This window comes from Vespa velutina, chromosome 21 (assembly GCF_912470025.1).
Source record: "Vespa velutina chromosome 21, iVesVel2.1, whole genome shotgun sequence".
Taxonomy (NCBI): domain Eukaryota; kingdom Metazoa; phylum Arthropoda; class Insecta; order Hymenoptera; family Vespidae; genus Vespa; species Vespa velutina.
In genome coordinates, this window is record NC_062208.1 from 1,025,126 (window position 1) to 1,042,912 (window position 17,787).

Sequence of the window (17,787 nt, forward strand, 5' to 3'; positions counted from 1 at the left end):
CCTCTCCACCCACCCGCCTCTCCGCCGTCCCATAGAAAATCTAACAAACCTTATACCTAACGTATGTTTATAAAATCAATACGAGATTTTAAATCTACATATTCGCATTTTATACAGGATATCTAATTTGTTTAATTTTCTTATGTGATATACTCTATATAAAAATGACGTATGGGAAAAAAATCAACGTCGATGAAACGATTAGGTATAGATCAGGGGAGGGGGTAGGGGGAGGAGGGGTGGCTGAGAGAAACGATGCGGGATATGGTGTTTTACATGAATAAATCGGTAAACTGACGTAAGAGAAAAGCCTCGGAGCGAATTTAATGTCCTCACCGTCCTCATCGCTGTCGTAGTCGTCGTAGTCGTCGTAGTCGTCGTCGTCGTCGAGTGAGAGCAATATTCCTGATAATGACAGGTTATGCGCGACGATACACGAACACCGATGTCCACGCGTTACTCGGAAATGTCGTATCGAGTTTAGTATCGTACGACAAGGTTGCTCGCGTATATGTATGTACCTGTGACCGCTAATAGCCGCGATCGCGTGCGTTACGAAAACTTCAACTTGGTCAGCCGACTACTTGGCTCCTGGTGAGTCGTCGTCCATCGACGATCTCTCTCTCTCTCTCTCTCTCTCTTTCTCTTTCTCTCTCTCTCACACTTATACCAGTAGGATGACAAGTATGGTCGTGCTGATCGTACAATTACCTTACAAGATCGATAATTTCAAAGAGAACACGATTCCACGACGGGTTTCAAACTTAAACGCATAAGAATTGAATATCATTTGATAAAAATCAAATACATAGTTACTTTGGTACCTATGTACATAAGTACTTGTACCTGTAATATTAAGAATGTTATTGATCGAAAAAAAAAAGATTAGAGGAATTCAATGGCAATTTTTATTTGACATGTCTTTATATATATATGTATATATATATGTATATACAGAGTGTTAAAAGAAAAACAGTCATATATTTATATTAATGCAATATACAAAATTGTTTAACATACAAAAGATGTTTTTTTTTTTTTTTTTAAATGAACGCTCGATCTTTCGATCTATGTTTATTAAAATCTTTTTACTCAGTATACTGTGTTCTATGTACTTTATAATTATTGAATGCTTATTTTGAACACCCTGTATATATATATATATATATATATATATATATATATATATATATATATGTCTCTGTTATGTACACGGATATATTTTTATTGTATGCGTTTGAAAAGTTCGAATAAGTTCTCGACGACGATAAATTGATCAATATCAATTTCTTTTGACATATATGTATATCTTTATTACGTACTTACACGGACATTTTTGTTTTTTTTTTTTTTTTTTTTTTTTTTTTATTTTATTTATATTCGAGAGATTCTCGAAGATGAAAAAATTGACGTATATACTTTGGGCAAGTTTTCTTTTTTTCTTTTTTCCTTTCTTTTCGTTTTTCTCTTTTTTGTTTTTCTTTCAGAAAAGGAGTAAAAAAAAAAAAACAAAAAAAAAACGAAAAAAGAAAACAAAAAAACGAAGAGCTAATTAATCCCACGTCGTTGTCGCGATGTTTCATTAGCGTAAACAAATTTTTATTCGTTCCATTTTGATAACACATATAGAGACTCTGTTTATTTACACACGAAAACATTCTAATTTCCTGTTGAAAAACAAAATTATTATTAACAAAATTACAGTACCGTTTCGTAAAATAATGTTGGAACTAAGGATCATCGGTAAAAAATTTGGAATTTGTCGAAAAGAAAAAAAAATTAGATTATTTTGGAAAAAGAAAGATCGTCGAAAATGTAGATCCTTAAATTTGTGAAAAAAAAAAATATATTAAAGATTAAAATCAAAAATGAAAAGAAAAAAATAAAAAGAAAAAGAAAAAAAGAATGAATCTACTAATTTTGTTTTTTCTAAATTGAAAATTAATATGTTTGGATTAGAATCCTTGGATATTGTTGATATTGTTTCCAGAGATTATCGCGGCTTCAAATTATAGAGCTTACACATAATCAAAATTGGAAAAATTTATTTTCGTACAATTAAAATATCGAGTAACAACATAAAATTATTAGCTTTTTCAATTTATTTTATCCAATTCATTGAAAAATAATTGATAAAATGTGTACGTCAATTTTTCGATCCCAATTTAGTATCTCCTTTATTAAAGATGACTATAGTTTTCTAACTGCGTATATTAAAGATAACTATAGTCATATAATAAAATTCTACATGAATGATGAAAATTAAGTGAACGTAAAATATCTCGATATTTTTATCGAACACTTTTGATAAAAATTGATCAAATTAATTCTGATAAATGATAATCGATATTGAAATGACATTAACACTTCAAGAGTTTAGTGTACTATATACAATACTTTTTACTTCAAAAATTAAAGTTAAAATTAATATTAACATTAAAATGAAAGATTTGTTTTTTCTTCTTTTTTTTTTAACTTCAAAAGTTAAAAAAAAACTTTTGTTGACAAATTTTCTTATATATATATATATATATATATATCTTCAATGTGAAATAAAAACTCATTTGTTCGTTATATATCGTTCATTTTATAGTTTCTATAATTATTTCATTGACAAATTAATTTTCAATTAACGATAAGCTAAAAAAAAAAAAAAAGAATAGATCATTTTTACGTATTTATCATGGTTTGTAATTTTTAAAAATATTCTCGTATCTACGCATGATCTGAAAATTAAATTTGTCCAAAAACGACTCAATGTAGTGAATTTAAAAAAAAAAAAAAAAAAAAAAAAAAAAAAAAAAAAAAAAAAAAAAAAAAAAAGAAAAAAAATTTAATTCAGAAAATTTCAAAATATCAATTTTTGTTGACGTATAATATACATTTATCTCTATCACGTAGAATGATTTTAAAAATATCCACGTTGATTTTAAAAAATCAATTACTATACTTCGTAAAATTTTATTACTTATATTAAACTACAAGCCTAGGAACATTTTCAAAAAAAAAAAAAAAAAAAAAAGAAAAAAAAAAAAAACAAAGAAAAAGATGGAAAAAGATTAGCCTGACTGAAAAAACTAAGAGAAAAGAGTATTCAATTTAATTTTTTCTTAAAAACATCTTAGAAACATCTATCGTCCCAACTTGTATACACATATATATACACACACACACACACACACACAGACATACGCGTGTGCATGTTTAAAATAAAAAGAGAAAAAAGACAAGAAGAAAAAAAGAAAAGAAAAAGAAAAAGAAAAAGAAAAGAAATAAAATAGATTAGGCACTTGAAAAGTGAAGTTGCTTCTTGAAAATCTGATTGAAACGATCGCCGAGGTGTTTCAGTTTTCATAAGAGAGACGTTTGAATAAAGGTTAAAAGGCCAGCATAGGTGTCCGTGTCTCGCTATAGGTATATAAAAGTATCTACCGGAGCGATCAGCGAAAGGTAGCAACAGCAGCAACAGCAACAGCAGCAGCAGCAGCAACAGCAACAGCAGCAGCAGCAGCAGCAGCAGCAGCAGCAAGCAAGCAAGCAAGCAAGCAAGCAAGCAATAGCAATAGCAATAGCAAGCTTACAGCAGCCAAGGTTGAAATGCAAGGAAGAAGAACAGCTAGCGCGAGCTCATATTCCACATAATGAGAGCGGCAGCAACATCAGACAGGCCGACACCGGCGCGTAATTGAAACCTGCAGGCCGAATCATCGAAGCGAGTAGGCTTTCGCCTACGAAAAAAAAAAAAAAAAAAAAAAAAAGAAAAAAAAGAACGAAAAAAAAGGGGCAAAGAAATAAAAAAGAAAAAGAAAAAGAAGTATGAAACAACAACTCGAGACGGGAAATCGCAGACCCTTTCATGCCTTTACTCCAATCCCTTTCCCATTCCCTTTCCCTTTACCCTTTTGCCTGCACCTACTCTACTACCCATACCCCTTATTCTTCTTATAAAGTCTCTTTGCTGCAAGAAGAGAGAGATAGAGAGAGATTGATAGAGAGTGAAAGAGAGAGAGAGAGAGAGAGAGAGGGAAAGCTAAGAGAGTTGTTTGCGATCGATCGAGTCGATCGCTGATGATCGGTAATCGGTCTTGCATCGATGATCCTCGATTGTACGTCGATCGTAAGATGGTATGTCGGTAAGTATAAACGTGATAAGTGGAGGGAACGGCGAATAAACGTCCGACAAACGTTCATCCTTTTTTTCTTTTTTCTGTCTTTTACTGCTATTTTTTTTCTTTTCTTTTCTTTTCTTTTTTATTATTTTTTTTCTTTTTTTTTTTTTTTTTGTTACTTATAACATTTCAGTATCTTCTCAGAAAGTCCGATCTTTTGTGAGAAACGAATCTGATTTTAACGTGAGATTCGTTCGTTTCGTTTTATATGATTATGATTCGAATAATTGAGAAAGAAAAAAAAGTGATTTAAGAAAAAGTCGAAAAGATTTTTTTTCTCCCTTTAATATTAGTTCATCGAATAATTCGTATAATTAAATAATTTCTCATATGAATTAAACCGATGAAGTGTGATATATTATTTTCTTTATTTTATTTTTCATTTTTCAACCATTTTTACAATCACCAGTTCATATATGTATATATATTTATATATATATATATATATATATATATATATATATATATACATATATTTAATATATATTTATATAATAATATGTACTTATAATATTATATTATAAATATATATATTATTATATTAATTATTATATATTATAATATATATATATTTACATATAACAATATATATGTAACAACTATGTGTTATATATAAGTGTTATAGTGTTATATGTATTATCAGATGAAGTAGTGTATTTTTTTTATTTTATTTTTAATTTCGTAATCACTTTCACTATCACTACAACTCACACACACACACACACACACACACAGACACACGCACACAAATTATTTTATATAGTTATATTTATATATATATATCTTTTATTTCTTTTATATATATATAATATATTATATGTATATAATATTATATATATATATGATATGTATTAGGTTGGAAACTATGAAACGAGCATTGAATGAAAATAAAAAACTAAACAAAAACGTCCGTTTCATAGTTTCCAACCTAATATATATACATATACATATATATATATATATATATATATATATATATATATATATATATATATATAAAATAAAATATAAAATAATTTTATAAAATAATTTCATGTATATAATATAATTATTAATTATATTATTAATAACATTATAATATATATATATATATATATATATATATATCTTTTTTAAATTTATAAGATATATTAAATGTTAAGAAAAAGAAGAAAAACAAAAGGCATGAAGAAAAAAAAAAAAAGAAAAACAGGAAAAAATAAGATTTACTCACATACTATCATGAACGAAGCAGACGAAGCAAGAGCCATAAGGATCCAACAACGACCGATGTACGTCCCCAGGCGAAGCATGAAACAGAAAGAGATCTTTAATTAGTGTCCTCGTTAATAACACAGCTACATTTTTATTATCGGAACTTCAAAACGTTCATTAACATAGACCTCGCGCCATTTCGCATTTTCACGAGTTTTACGAGCTCGAAATACGATTACGTTCACTAAACTACGATACATCCATCATAGTTGTTGTCATTGACAATGTAGATTAATGTATGATGTATATTACAGGTAGAAATTATGTTCCCTCCCCTTTCCTCCTCTCTCTCTCTCTCTCTCTCTCTCCCTATAATATACATATATGTATAAACGCGATGGCAATCGTTGACAGCCGGCAATCACGTTATATTATACATTATGCCAGTTCGATGATAACAACTGTAAAGTAGAGAGAAAAAAAAAAGAACCAGAAAAAAGATGAGAAGGGGTTAATAAGTTAACCAACCCCTCTATCTCGAAGTTGTTCTCGTGTTGCGGTAATACTTCTATGTGACTTTGAGCGTGTTGTAAATATGACAGGAGAAAAAGAAAGACGGAGAGCCATAGAACGAGAAAGGGGAAGAGAGATAGACAGATAGATAAGTACAGAGAGAGAGAGAGAGAGAGAGAGAGAGAGAGAGAGAGAGAGAGAGAGCAATTGCAAGGGATAGAAAAATTAAAGAAATTTCAAAGGCAAAGTAGTAAGACTTATGTCCGATGGTTGTTATACCAGAGTTACGTGATCGGTGGGAGGAGAATGATGAGGATGAAGGTGAGAGGGAGGGGAGGGAGAAAGGGTTATAGTAATCCGTCATGATCAAACGAGAAAACCTGTGATTTAATTGTCACCCTGCCGCTCCGTGACGGGACCGTTGAAATCTAACGGTTGCGATCGTTTCGACTTAGATAGAAAGTTTTAACCGAGTGTAAAGAAAAGAAAAGAAAAAAAAAAATAGAGAGAGAGATAAGAAAAAAAAAAAAAAGAAAGAAATGAAGGGTTCCGTGGCGTGTTCAAGAGAAAACTGGAAATTCCAATTCGTCGCGTGCCTTCCTATTAAACCCTTTACAGATTTTTTTTTTTTTTTTTTATTTCACTTATATGACGAATATCAGCTCGTGCTGATCGATCGATCGTATTTTTTTATTTCCAACCTTTTTTTTTTTTGTTTCTTTTTTCCTTTTTTTTCCCCACTTCTTTTTCGTCAATTAATCATTTATAATTCAGTGTATATAGGAAGAGTGATGATTGGTTAGTACCGATCGATCAGTTTTTTTTAATTAATCATGTATTTATTATTTTCAATATATAAGAAGAAATGAAATAAAATGCGAAGATATATATATATATATATATATATATATATATATATATATATAGGTTTGTTAAAAATGATATCAATATATATACATATATATTTAATTTATATATTTATATAATATATACTTCTGAATTTATATAGATATATTAATGAACATCATAGTTCAAACAAATTCATTAGCTATAATTATATAACTATACGTAGCAGTAGATTAGCAATTTTTTATAATTCAATATAATTTTTAATATTCAAATTATATAATATAATATTTAAATATAATTTTCATAATATTATAAATATTAAAATAAAGTGCATAAATACGAAGAAATATTTTATTAATATTTCATTATATATTTCATTGGCACGTTAAAATTTATAATAAAATATTATAATTATTAATTATTACATATTAAAAAATTACAAATCAAATATCTCATTGCCAATCATATCCACTAGTCTTAAATTATTTTTTATAATATTATTAATTACAATTTTTAAATAAAATACAAAAGAGACATTTTATTGAGTATATCTTAAAACTGATATTAAAATATCATGATTATTAATTATTATATATAATAATAAATTGTAAACGATATATTTCATTGTCAATCATATTTAATAAACTATTTTTTTATAATATTATAAATTAAAAATCTTACAATATATTATATAATATTTTGAATGTAATATTTATCTGATTATAGATCTGATTATTAAACTAATTAACTAAAAAAGATGCTCAATTATTTATTAGTCCAGTCATACGAAATAAAAATTTTTCAATCTATTTCGATTATAATAATTGCTTATGATTCAGGCATAATTAATTTGCGAAATATTATTCATCGATAATGTCATAATTTGAACATTAAAAGTATTCTAATTAAAATATTTAACATATATTAAGTGAGAATGTTTTAATCTATCATATAAAAAATATTTGTTATCTTATTTATTTATTATAGGTTATTTTATTTATTGTAGATTATTTTATCAAAATTCAAATTATTCATTCATTTTTTACAGAATACATCAATGCGTTATAATATAATTAAATGTAGATGTCATTTCAATAATAACGTTAACAACGATGTAATGGAATGTTTTATACATAATTAACATAATTACGAACCATAAATTAGATATTTTACGTTTTATATACGTTAATCAAATAGCAATTATTTATAATTGAGAAACGAGTGGTGACGATTTAATAATTTTTTTTTTGCTAATTTGTCGCGTTAATTGATATTCTAAATTGTTTAATATGTGAATAAAGTGACAAAGTAATTAACGATATTACATATATGTATCTGTTTGCAAATAATTTATTGAAAATATTAATGTAATTATGAAAACGTCGATACTTTTGTTAAGAAAAATTTTATAGCCGAATATTTAAAAAATATTCGACGATTGGTCGATAATTAATATCAAAATTTGTATTATTTTATATTTGAATAAATAAAAATGTTTTTCTTTATATTTCCCCCCCCCCCCTTTTTTTTTTATTATTAAATTTTTTATATAATAAAATTTCGACATTACTTATTGTACTAATTATAAATATAAATAAATTTTTAAATATTTCTTTAATAATTAAATAGAATAATTGTATATTGAAAATGAAATTGACCTTTGGAAATTATTTTGACAATAATTTTTTAATATTCCTTGGAAATAAATATAAAAAAATAACAATGATTTTTATCTATCCACAACAAACAGTAAATATCTTAAAAATAATTGACTTCGTTAAGTTATCATTATTATGCTTGAAATCATTTTGTCTTAAAAAAATATTACAAGAAATATTAAAACTTTTTTTTCTATCATTTTCAATATCTAATATCTAAATAAAATTTCAATAACATTTAAATAAATGTCAATAACGTCAATAACAATAGTATAGTACAAATATTAAATTGAACAAATTAAAAAGTCAAAATCTTTGGTAAGAAATATTATCATTATTTATAAGTACCTTATTGTAAAATAATAAAAACATTTTCAATCAAACGACATTAGTTTTGTTTAGTTAAATATAAAAATATTCAAAAAAATGTTCATTAAAAACGATAAAATGATATGTACGGATATTTAGATCTAAAATATGATAAAAAATATTTCATTCTGATAGAAAAAATATGATAAATATTATTATAGTTATTTAACATTATATAAATATAAAACGATGAAAAAAAAGAAAGAATAAAAAAATAAATAAATAAATAAATAAATAAAAATTATAATAAAATAATATTTCATTCCTATATAAAATATTTACTGCATATATTTCGATATCAATTGAGCCATTGATTTTGAAAGTAGCTCGTTCATTTTTTTTTTTTTTTTTTATAAATAAAAATACAAAAATTTATATTAATCTGTAATAAGAATTAGGTTCAATTATTTTTCTCACGAAATGAACTTGGCCCACTTTCAAAATCAATGGTTCAATTATTGGATGTAATCGAAATAATGAATGCATACGTAATTCGAAATTTGATATAAATAAACGATAGTTTAAAATTGATCAAATCGATCTTCGAGGGAGAACAGAGAGACAGAGATAGAGACAGAGATAGAGACAGAGATAGAGATAGAGAGAGAGAGAGAGAGAGAGAGAGAGAGAGAGAGAGAGAGAGAGAGAAAAGGAAGAAAACAAACCAAAATAATTAATGAATAAAAAAATAAAAAAAAAAAAAACAATAATACAGAACGTCTATCGTGACGTTTAATTTGCTTGTGTTCGGAAAACACGTAAGCAGAGCGAACCGTTCGAATCGTTTGGTAAAAAGAGAAAGGATAAGGATAAGTGGGGTGGGTGGAGGGTTGGTAAGAGTGTGACAGAAACAGAGAAAGAGAAAGAGAGAGAGAGAGAGAGAGAGAGAGAGAGAGAGAGAGAAATGGAGGAGGGCAGCTCGACTACCATATCTCAAGATCTATCTGAATAATAACGTGTACGACAACATGTCAAATTATACAGAGAACCACGACGAACACGCACATGAAACTACTACATAGACACACTACTCTCTCTCTTTCTCTCTCTCTCTCTCTTTCTCTCTCTTTCTATCTCTGTGTTTCTCTTTACGTATATGCGTGGATGCGTGCGTGAAATGCGTTCGTGCGAACGAGCGTGCGAGCGTGCGTGTCGCGCGTTCTCTCCCATGTCGGCATCACATCGCCGAATAGGGGACTGCTGCCAATGAAGAGAGAGAGAGAGAGAGAGAGAGAAAGAAAGAGAGAAAGAAAAAGAGAGAAAGAGTGAGAGAGAGAGAGAGAGAGAGAGAGAAAGAGATGAACGACATATGTTCGCGGTGGCATGGTGCCTCTCTATAGCAGTTTTATAATTACTGAACTGGATATCATGTGTTACTTGCTTGACGAGATTTAGAAACAATGTTAGAGATATTGTAAGGCAGCTTCTTTTCTTTTTTCTTTTTTTTTTTTTTTCTGACTCTTTTTCTCATCTCCCTGCCCCCCCCCCTTTTTCTTTTTTTTATTCATCCCTAATGTCGGTATCGGATTAAAAATTCGATTAAATTGTTACGCATTTTATTATATTATGCATTTCATTTCTCCTGTTTATATTTCTATATATATATGTATATATATATATATATATTTACAATTTGCATTATGACTGTGAAATAAAAGAATATTTTTGATTTTCGTTTATTAGTTGTCGTTTAAGTAACTGTTGTCGTTCAATTGAATATCAATTTTCTAGAAAAAATTCTACTGATTTAAAATTTTCTTTAGATATTTTAGAATTGCTGAATTCTATATCCTAAATCACGCGTTACTTGCTGTATGAGATTTAGAAACAACGTTAGAGATATTGTGTGGGGCAGCTTTCTTTTTTGCTTTTTTTCTTTTTCCTGAATTTTTTTTCTCTTTTTTTCTTGTTTTTTCTTTTTCTTTTTTCTCTTCTTTCAATCATCCCTATTATCCATTTAAATATCGAAATTGAATTAATCTGTTACGCATTACGTGTATTATATTATGAATTTATTTTTTTCTCTCTTTTTTTTCTTTTTAGTTTTTTTTTGTTTCTTTTTTTTTTTTTTTTTGATATTCACAATTTGCATTATATGCCTGTGAAAGAGAAAAAAGGAACGATACTGATTTTCACTTATCCGTAGTTGTTTATGCATTGTCGAATTACATGTTGCAAATTTCAATGGCCTTTATATAAATAAACAATAATAGAAATTTTTTTTTCCAAATAATTTCAATATATTACTTATTAATCTAAATAATGATATACGTGAATTGTATCTTCCGTATGAAAATATTTGAAAAAAGTATTTCTTACATTTTTATAAATCCATGAAAATGTTTTTTTTTTTTTTTTGTATTTACAATAATATTTATAAGACATTAGTAAATTTTTCGATATTATTTAATATTATATGAATAATTATATAAATGAACATTGATAAATATTTGGATATTTATAAAATATAATAATAATATTTGAATAAAACGATTCAAATATTTTCTTAATACTTTAAATATCATTATCGATTCTAATACGATATAATTAAGACAATATTATTATTAACGAAATGAAATCGTTAATTCGATCTAATACGTCATCGTAGAATTGTCATTGATTAAATGAATCGTTCGGTCAATTTTTTTTCATTCAAAAATCTCAAATCATTAAAACAAAATCAATTCCTTCGTAAATAAAAAATTAAATAAAACGAAACGAAGTCAATTTAATTCGATCTAATTTATCATCATGGAATCGTCTTCGATTAGACGAACGAGTTAAGATTAAAAATTAGGAATGGCTTCTTAACGTTCGGTCAACTCTTTAATAGTTATCCCATTAGCATGAAACGCGTAATCGGGTTTGCTTTCGTATGCACATAAAAAATAACGCCCTTTCCCTTTCATTATGCTCTTGGCGATCCCTCGGAGAAGCGTCATTAGAATAATACAACTGGTGTATAGGTATATACTCCTCGCTAAACGTTCGGACGAGCATAATAATGGGCTAACGCACCTGCGCACTAACCTCCCTCCTCCTCCTCCCTCACCACCTCCTCCTCCTTTTTCACCTCCTCATTCTCCTCATCATCATCATCGTCGTCGTCGTCGTCGTCGTCGTCGTCGTCGTCTAATTATTCAAACAGTTTTTAAGTCGCTACGATTTATATCAAGCAATTAGCTCATAGTTGGTAAACACTAATTGGAAATAAAAATCCGTAATAACGCAAATATGGTACGAATACGAAGAAAATATTCTTAATCTCGTTAACATTCGTTCACATTGCGTATCCATGTTTTGTTTCTTCTTTCTACATCTAGTTTCTTTTTTTTTTTTTTTTTTTTTGCTTTAAGATCGTCAATAAAAATTCTACATTGTTTCTAATAAAATAGAAATTCTTTTCCAATAATTCTTCTTTGCGGAATTCGTTCTAATCGCGTAAACAATGATTTACGTTGGAGTATTAGTTTTTTTTTTTTTTTTTTTTTTTTTTTTTTCTTTATCATTATTATTTAATGTAGGATCAAATGAATCTATATTCATAGTTCTAATCAAAATTTTAAAGAATATTAAGGAGCGTAGAAATAGTATTTATTAATACATTGATCAATTTGAAATAAGATTACGTGAGATTGTTGTTTATTAAATAATTTTTTATAAACAATGAATATATATATCTATATTATATATATATATTTTTTTTTTTAGATTATATACACTTTAGAGATTTGCGAAAATATGTATCAACTCATTGTTTATAAAAAAGTTTATTAATAAAATACAATTTCGCGAAGTCTTATTTCAAATTGATCAGTCTATGAATATTTTATATGCTCACTGTATATTACAGTAAAATTTTTAATTATATATATATATTTTTTTAATATTTTTAATAAAAAATAATATCTTTGTACTTAAATATTATCATATATGATGATCTGAGCGAAATTTATTTGAAATAATAATTTTTAAATATATATATATTTTCAAATAACGCTAATACTATTATTCTATAAGTAATGCGTTTCAATTGAGGTTATGTTCATTATTTGATTAATTAAAAGATCATTCAAGACACTAGGAAGAAAATTTATTATTCGTCAATTGATAATTTGTTTTTGAAACAGCATCTTAAATAAGTGACAAGTGATCGATGAAAATCAAATGGATCAAAAGAAAATTATTATTAAAAGTATAAGAATTTTACGTACTTTTTATACGAGTTCGTTTATGTTTATCAAGAATGAAAATTTATTCGATGAAAACTATAAACTTTCCGAATTTTAAAAAATTGGCGTAACATGTTTTTGATCACAGATAAAAAAAAAAAAAAAAAAAGAAAAAAAACTAGAAACTAAAAATTGAGTAAAATTTCGAAAAATTTTACCTCCATGTTCAAAACAATTTCAAAAACTATTAAAGCAATCGCCATTTTATTGTAAAGAAAATCGTTGATATTTAATCAACTCAAATTAATCAATCCGACTAATTAATTTATAATTCATCAAAAATTCTTATGTCTTATTTTTGCATAGTAATCATTTACACAGTTACAACAATTTATTAAACTTGAAATATCGATGAAAATGTAGATGCCCATTAAATTCCTATTGATATTCCTTATCACTTTTGTTAAACATTAAAATATTAATTTCCCCATAAAAAAAAAAAAACGTATAAAAAAGAAAATAATTATTATGACTTTCATATCTTGACTATAATGCTCTCCATGAAATAACCGCGACACGTATTACATTCCCCTCCCCTCGCCGCCCATTACCATTTCTCTTTCGAAACCCAGCAATTATTATTTGAAACATTTCTTTATAAAAGCCAATAAATATCGAAGATATGTAACTGTGTCGTTTAAAATAAATCACCCAGTATATTATTATTACCTACGCTACGAAAAGTATTTGTAAAATCAAATGATTCAATAAATTTAAATTAAATCAAATAAAATTATTACAGTATGATCTTTAGTATGAATATTAAATAAAAGAAAAAAAAAAAAAACAGAAAGACAAAAAAAATTAATAATAATCATAATAATAAAAAGAATAATAAAAAAATAAAAAATTGATCAAATATCTCCACTGAGAAAGGAATGATATTTCTTTTGCGGAAGAAAAGTAAAGGAAAAAGTAAATGAAAAAAAGAAAAGAAAGAAAAATAATAATAAAAAAAGAAAAAAAAAAAGAAAAAAAAATTGAACAATTAAAAATTAATCAAATATCTCTACTGAGAAAGAATCGATGGTTTTTCGCGATTCCTCAAAAAAAAAAAGGAAAGTAAAGAAAAAAAAAACGAAAAAAAAAAAAAATTGAAAAAAAAGAAAAAGAAAGAAAAAAAAATATATTTTGATGGACATTAAATGGATGAACTTGGAAAATGGACGATGACTCATATGATGTATATATATATATTTATACACATATATATATATATACATATAGTATTGTGACGAGATTTGAATAGGGATCAACATGAATAGTGAATAAAGTTTAGATATGTAGTAGACATTGTATAAAACAAAGCATTTTGTTCGTTGTATCTCGTGTGAAAACATAAATTAAATAGGGCGTTATTAATGCCGACAGTATTCATCAACGTCTGTCAGCTCAAAATGAAGCCGAGAAGATGCTTCGTCATAAAAGGACTAACGAGCATTTCCTTTCACCTTCAAAGAGAACAAAAAAAAAAAAAAAAGAAACAGAAAAAGAAAAATAAAATAAAGATATAACAAACACACGCGCCGTCCATGAATATTTTCAAGTATATATATATATATATATATATATATATATATATATATATATATATATATATATATATATATATATATATATATATTACGAATATAATGAAAGAATTATTGAAATTGATTCGCATTACCGAGTGAAATTATTTATGTTTGACATTTCTTTCCTTCATTTTGGTTTTTTTTCTCCCCTTTCACTTCTTATTCACTTTTTGTCACTTTCCTTCGTTTGTTTCGTTAAATTAGAAACGTATATAATGAATTTAAATTATTTACATGAAAATAAAGAAAAAAAGAAAAAAAAAAAAAAATACATAAAAAATATAAATTAAATAAAAAAAAAAAAAAAAGACAAGAAAGAATTAAATCTTCAGGAAAGATTTATAATATTTATTAAAAAAAAAATATTTATAATATTTATAAATTTATAAATATTTTCGATTGCTGTGTGCGAGAAAAAAAATTCTTGCCTTTCAAAAATTTAATTGTAATAGCTCTTGCAGTTGTTGTGATCGATTATATATAAAAAAAACAAATGTATTAAGTGTAAAGATTTAAATTTATCTTATTTTTAAATAAACAATAACAAAATCTAAACAAACAACAATAGTATAGTATTGTGCAGTTCAATAAATAATCTCTTTTTAATATTATATATATATACTTTCATATATATACTATAATGTAGTATTGTATTAAATAAGCCAATAAATAAATTCAAAATTTTCAATATTCATTAACATATTAATTATTCAAAAGTTAAAATTTCTTTATAAATTATAAATTTAAAATAAATAACAACAAATAATTATTTTATTAAAAATATTCAATATTTTAATATCTAAATAAGCATGTACTAATATTGTATAAAATATTATGTATTAATAACTACATAGTTTAAAATATTTATATACAAGATTCAAATAAACGACATTGAAATCAGATAAATATTTTCTCGGAAAATTTTTAATAATATTTTCAAATCGAATTAAATAACATATCGATAATTGCATAATCGAAAATTTACAGTATCATAATGTCTAAATAAATAAGAACATTATTTAATTTCAAATATTTCTATTTAATGACCAAATTCCAATATCGATTGTTGACCAATTTAATTCTATACTATCATTTATTATCTATTCGAACATATTTTCTCGAATTATTAGATAAATATAGATATTATATAAACAATAGAAAATTTCGACATTAGATATATCTTTTTGTCCTGAATACCTTATACTTTCGTATACCTAAAAAAAAAAAAAAAAAGAAAAAAAAAAAAAAAAAAAAAGAACAATATAGGAAAGAAAAAAAAAAAGAAAAAGAAAGGACTCATCCGAAAAAAAAAAAAAAAAAAAAAAAAAAAAAAAAAGAAAAAAAGAAAAAAAAGAAAAACAAAAATAAAATCTCATCACGTTCGTTTACTTATAACAATACTAAAAGTTCGCACCATTTAAATGACCTTCACGTTTTCTCTTGGTACGTACGTATATACGTAACTATGTACAAAAAAAAAAAAAAAAAGAAAAAGAAAAAGAAAAAGAGAAAAAATAGAAAAGAAATCCAGTGGTGAGTTAAGATCTCTTCGACGAGATAGAATAGAAAGAGAGAGAGAGAGAGAGAGAGAGAAAGAGAGAGAAAGAGAGAGAGAAAGAGAGAAAGAGAGAGAGAAAGAGAGACAGAGAGAAAAAGAGAGAGAGAGAGAGAGACTTAAGCATTCTGTATTATATTAAATTATGTATATTTCTCTTCATAATTACTCGAATTATACGCATTATGTAAATCGCTATGTTAATGCCTCTTCCTACCCCCTTTACCCTTCCGCAGTCTCGTCCCGCCCTCTTCTTTCTCCTCATTCCCCACTGATCTACCACCTCTTTCTCTTCTACCACCTTCATCTCTTCCTCCACCTCCTCCTCCTCCTCCTCCTCAACGCTGACTTTTGCTCGCCTTGTCTGGGATTACAGCAATTTCGTTTAAGCGTGCGCTAAACGTTGCTTTATGTGTTTTTTATACTTTCTACATCGGACAACTCTTACACAGGTAAAAGCAAGAATAGGGTACACACTCTCTCTCTCTCTTTTTTACTCTCTCTCTCTCTCTCTCTCTCTCTCTCTCTCTCTCTCTCTCTCTATCTGGATAGCGGGTGTTTAACGCGCGCCTCTATTTACATAATATTTCGCGAGATTCATATCGAAGGAGAGATCACGGCATATTCTAATGCTCTCCCTTCGTCCTTCCCTCCCGCCCTCCTAACCACTCCTTCTCAACCCCCGCGCTACCCCAGCCCGCAATTCTTTTCGTCGTTATAATCATGATCGGGAAAGGGATCAATTTTTTTCAGTCGCTGCGAGGCGACGAACCTCATACGCATTTTGAACGTTCCTTCTTCCTCTTCTTCTTATTCTTCTTCTTCTTCTTCTTCTTCTTCTTCTTTTTCTTCATTTTATTTTATATTTTCTTTTTTCTGTTTTTTTTTTTTTTTTTTTTTTTTTTTTTTTCATTCTTTATCTCTCTTTCTTCCATTCTCTTTATCCTTTTCCCCCTTTTTCTCATCTCTTTCGTGCTATCTCCCGATATTGCTGTTGTTGTTTCTATGAAAAAAAAAAAAAATAAAAATAAAAAAAAAAAAATTGTTTCACTCGTATCTTTTTTATTTCTTCGTAATGCAATATTCTTCTTTTTTATTTTTCTTTTCCCCCATTTTTTTTTTTTTTTCGTATTTCCAAGCAAGAAAATTATATAATATTGCGTGAAAGTTGTACGGTTAATTATGTCGTATTAATATGTAGTAGCTTGTATTTGAACAATTTTTACGAACTATCGGTCGTTATGTAAGAATTAATTTTTTTTTGCCAGAGAGAGAGAGAGAGAGAGAGAGAGAGAGAAAGAGAGAGAGAGAGAGAGAGTGCTAATGAAAGAGAATTTTGTCGATTGCTGAATATATATTACGATAGATTTAATATTGGATTAGACAATAAATAATATTAATGTAGAGGTTTCAATGAAAAATAATAAATATAATATTATTTATTTAAATAAAAAATAAAGAAAATCTCCACATTACTTATTAGCCACGACTTATGATATATTATAATGAAATAGTTTTTGTTTCAATATATATATATATATATATATATATATATATATATATATATATATACAATTAAATTTAATCAATTTTATTATATTAAATTTAATTAATTTAATTTAATTATTATACAATTAATTCTTACCAAAATCCAATGACTTTTTTTCAATATCA

The 17,787-nt window shown here is 26.5% G+C and overlaps 1 protein-coding gene across 6 annotated transcripts in view; it reads right to left on the minus strand.

Annotated features, from left to right (window-relative positions):
• Positions 1–17,787, minus strand: part of LOC124956312 (ankyrin repeat domain-containing protein SOWAHB) — a 241,522-nt gene that overhangs the window by 53,658 nt on the left and 170,077 nt on the right. For 4 of the 6 annotated variants that reach the window (XR_007103206.1, XM_047511955.1, XM_047511954.1 and 1 more), the window contains one exon: positions 5,546–5,551. The exons of the other annotated variants lie outside the window; for them this stretch is intronic. Coding sequence is in view for 3 of the 4 variants with exons in the window: in XM_047511955.1 (XP_047367911.1) it covers positions 5,546–5,551 (6 nt within the window). In the remaining variant the exon portion in view is untranslated. The remainder of the gene's footprint in view (positions 1–5,545; positions 5,552–17,787) is intronic. 6 annotated transcript variants of the gene reach the window in all.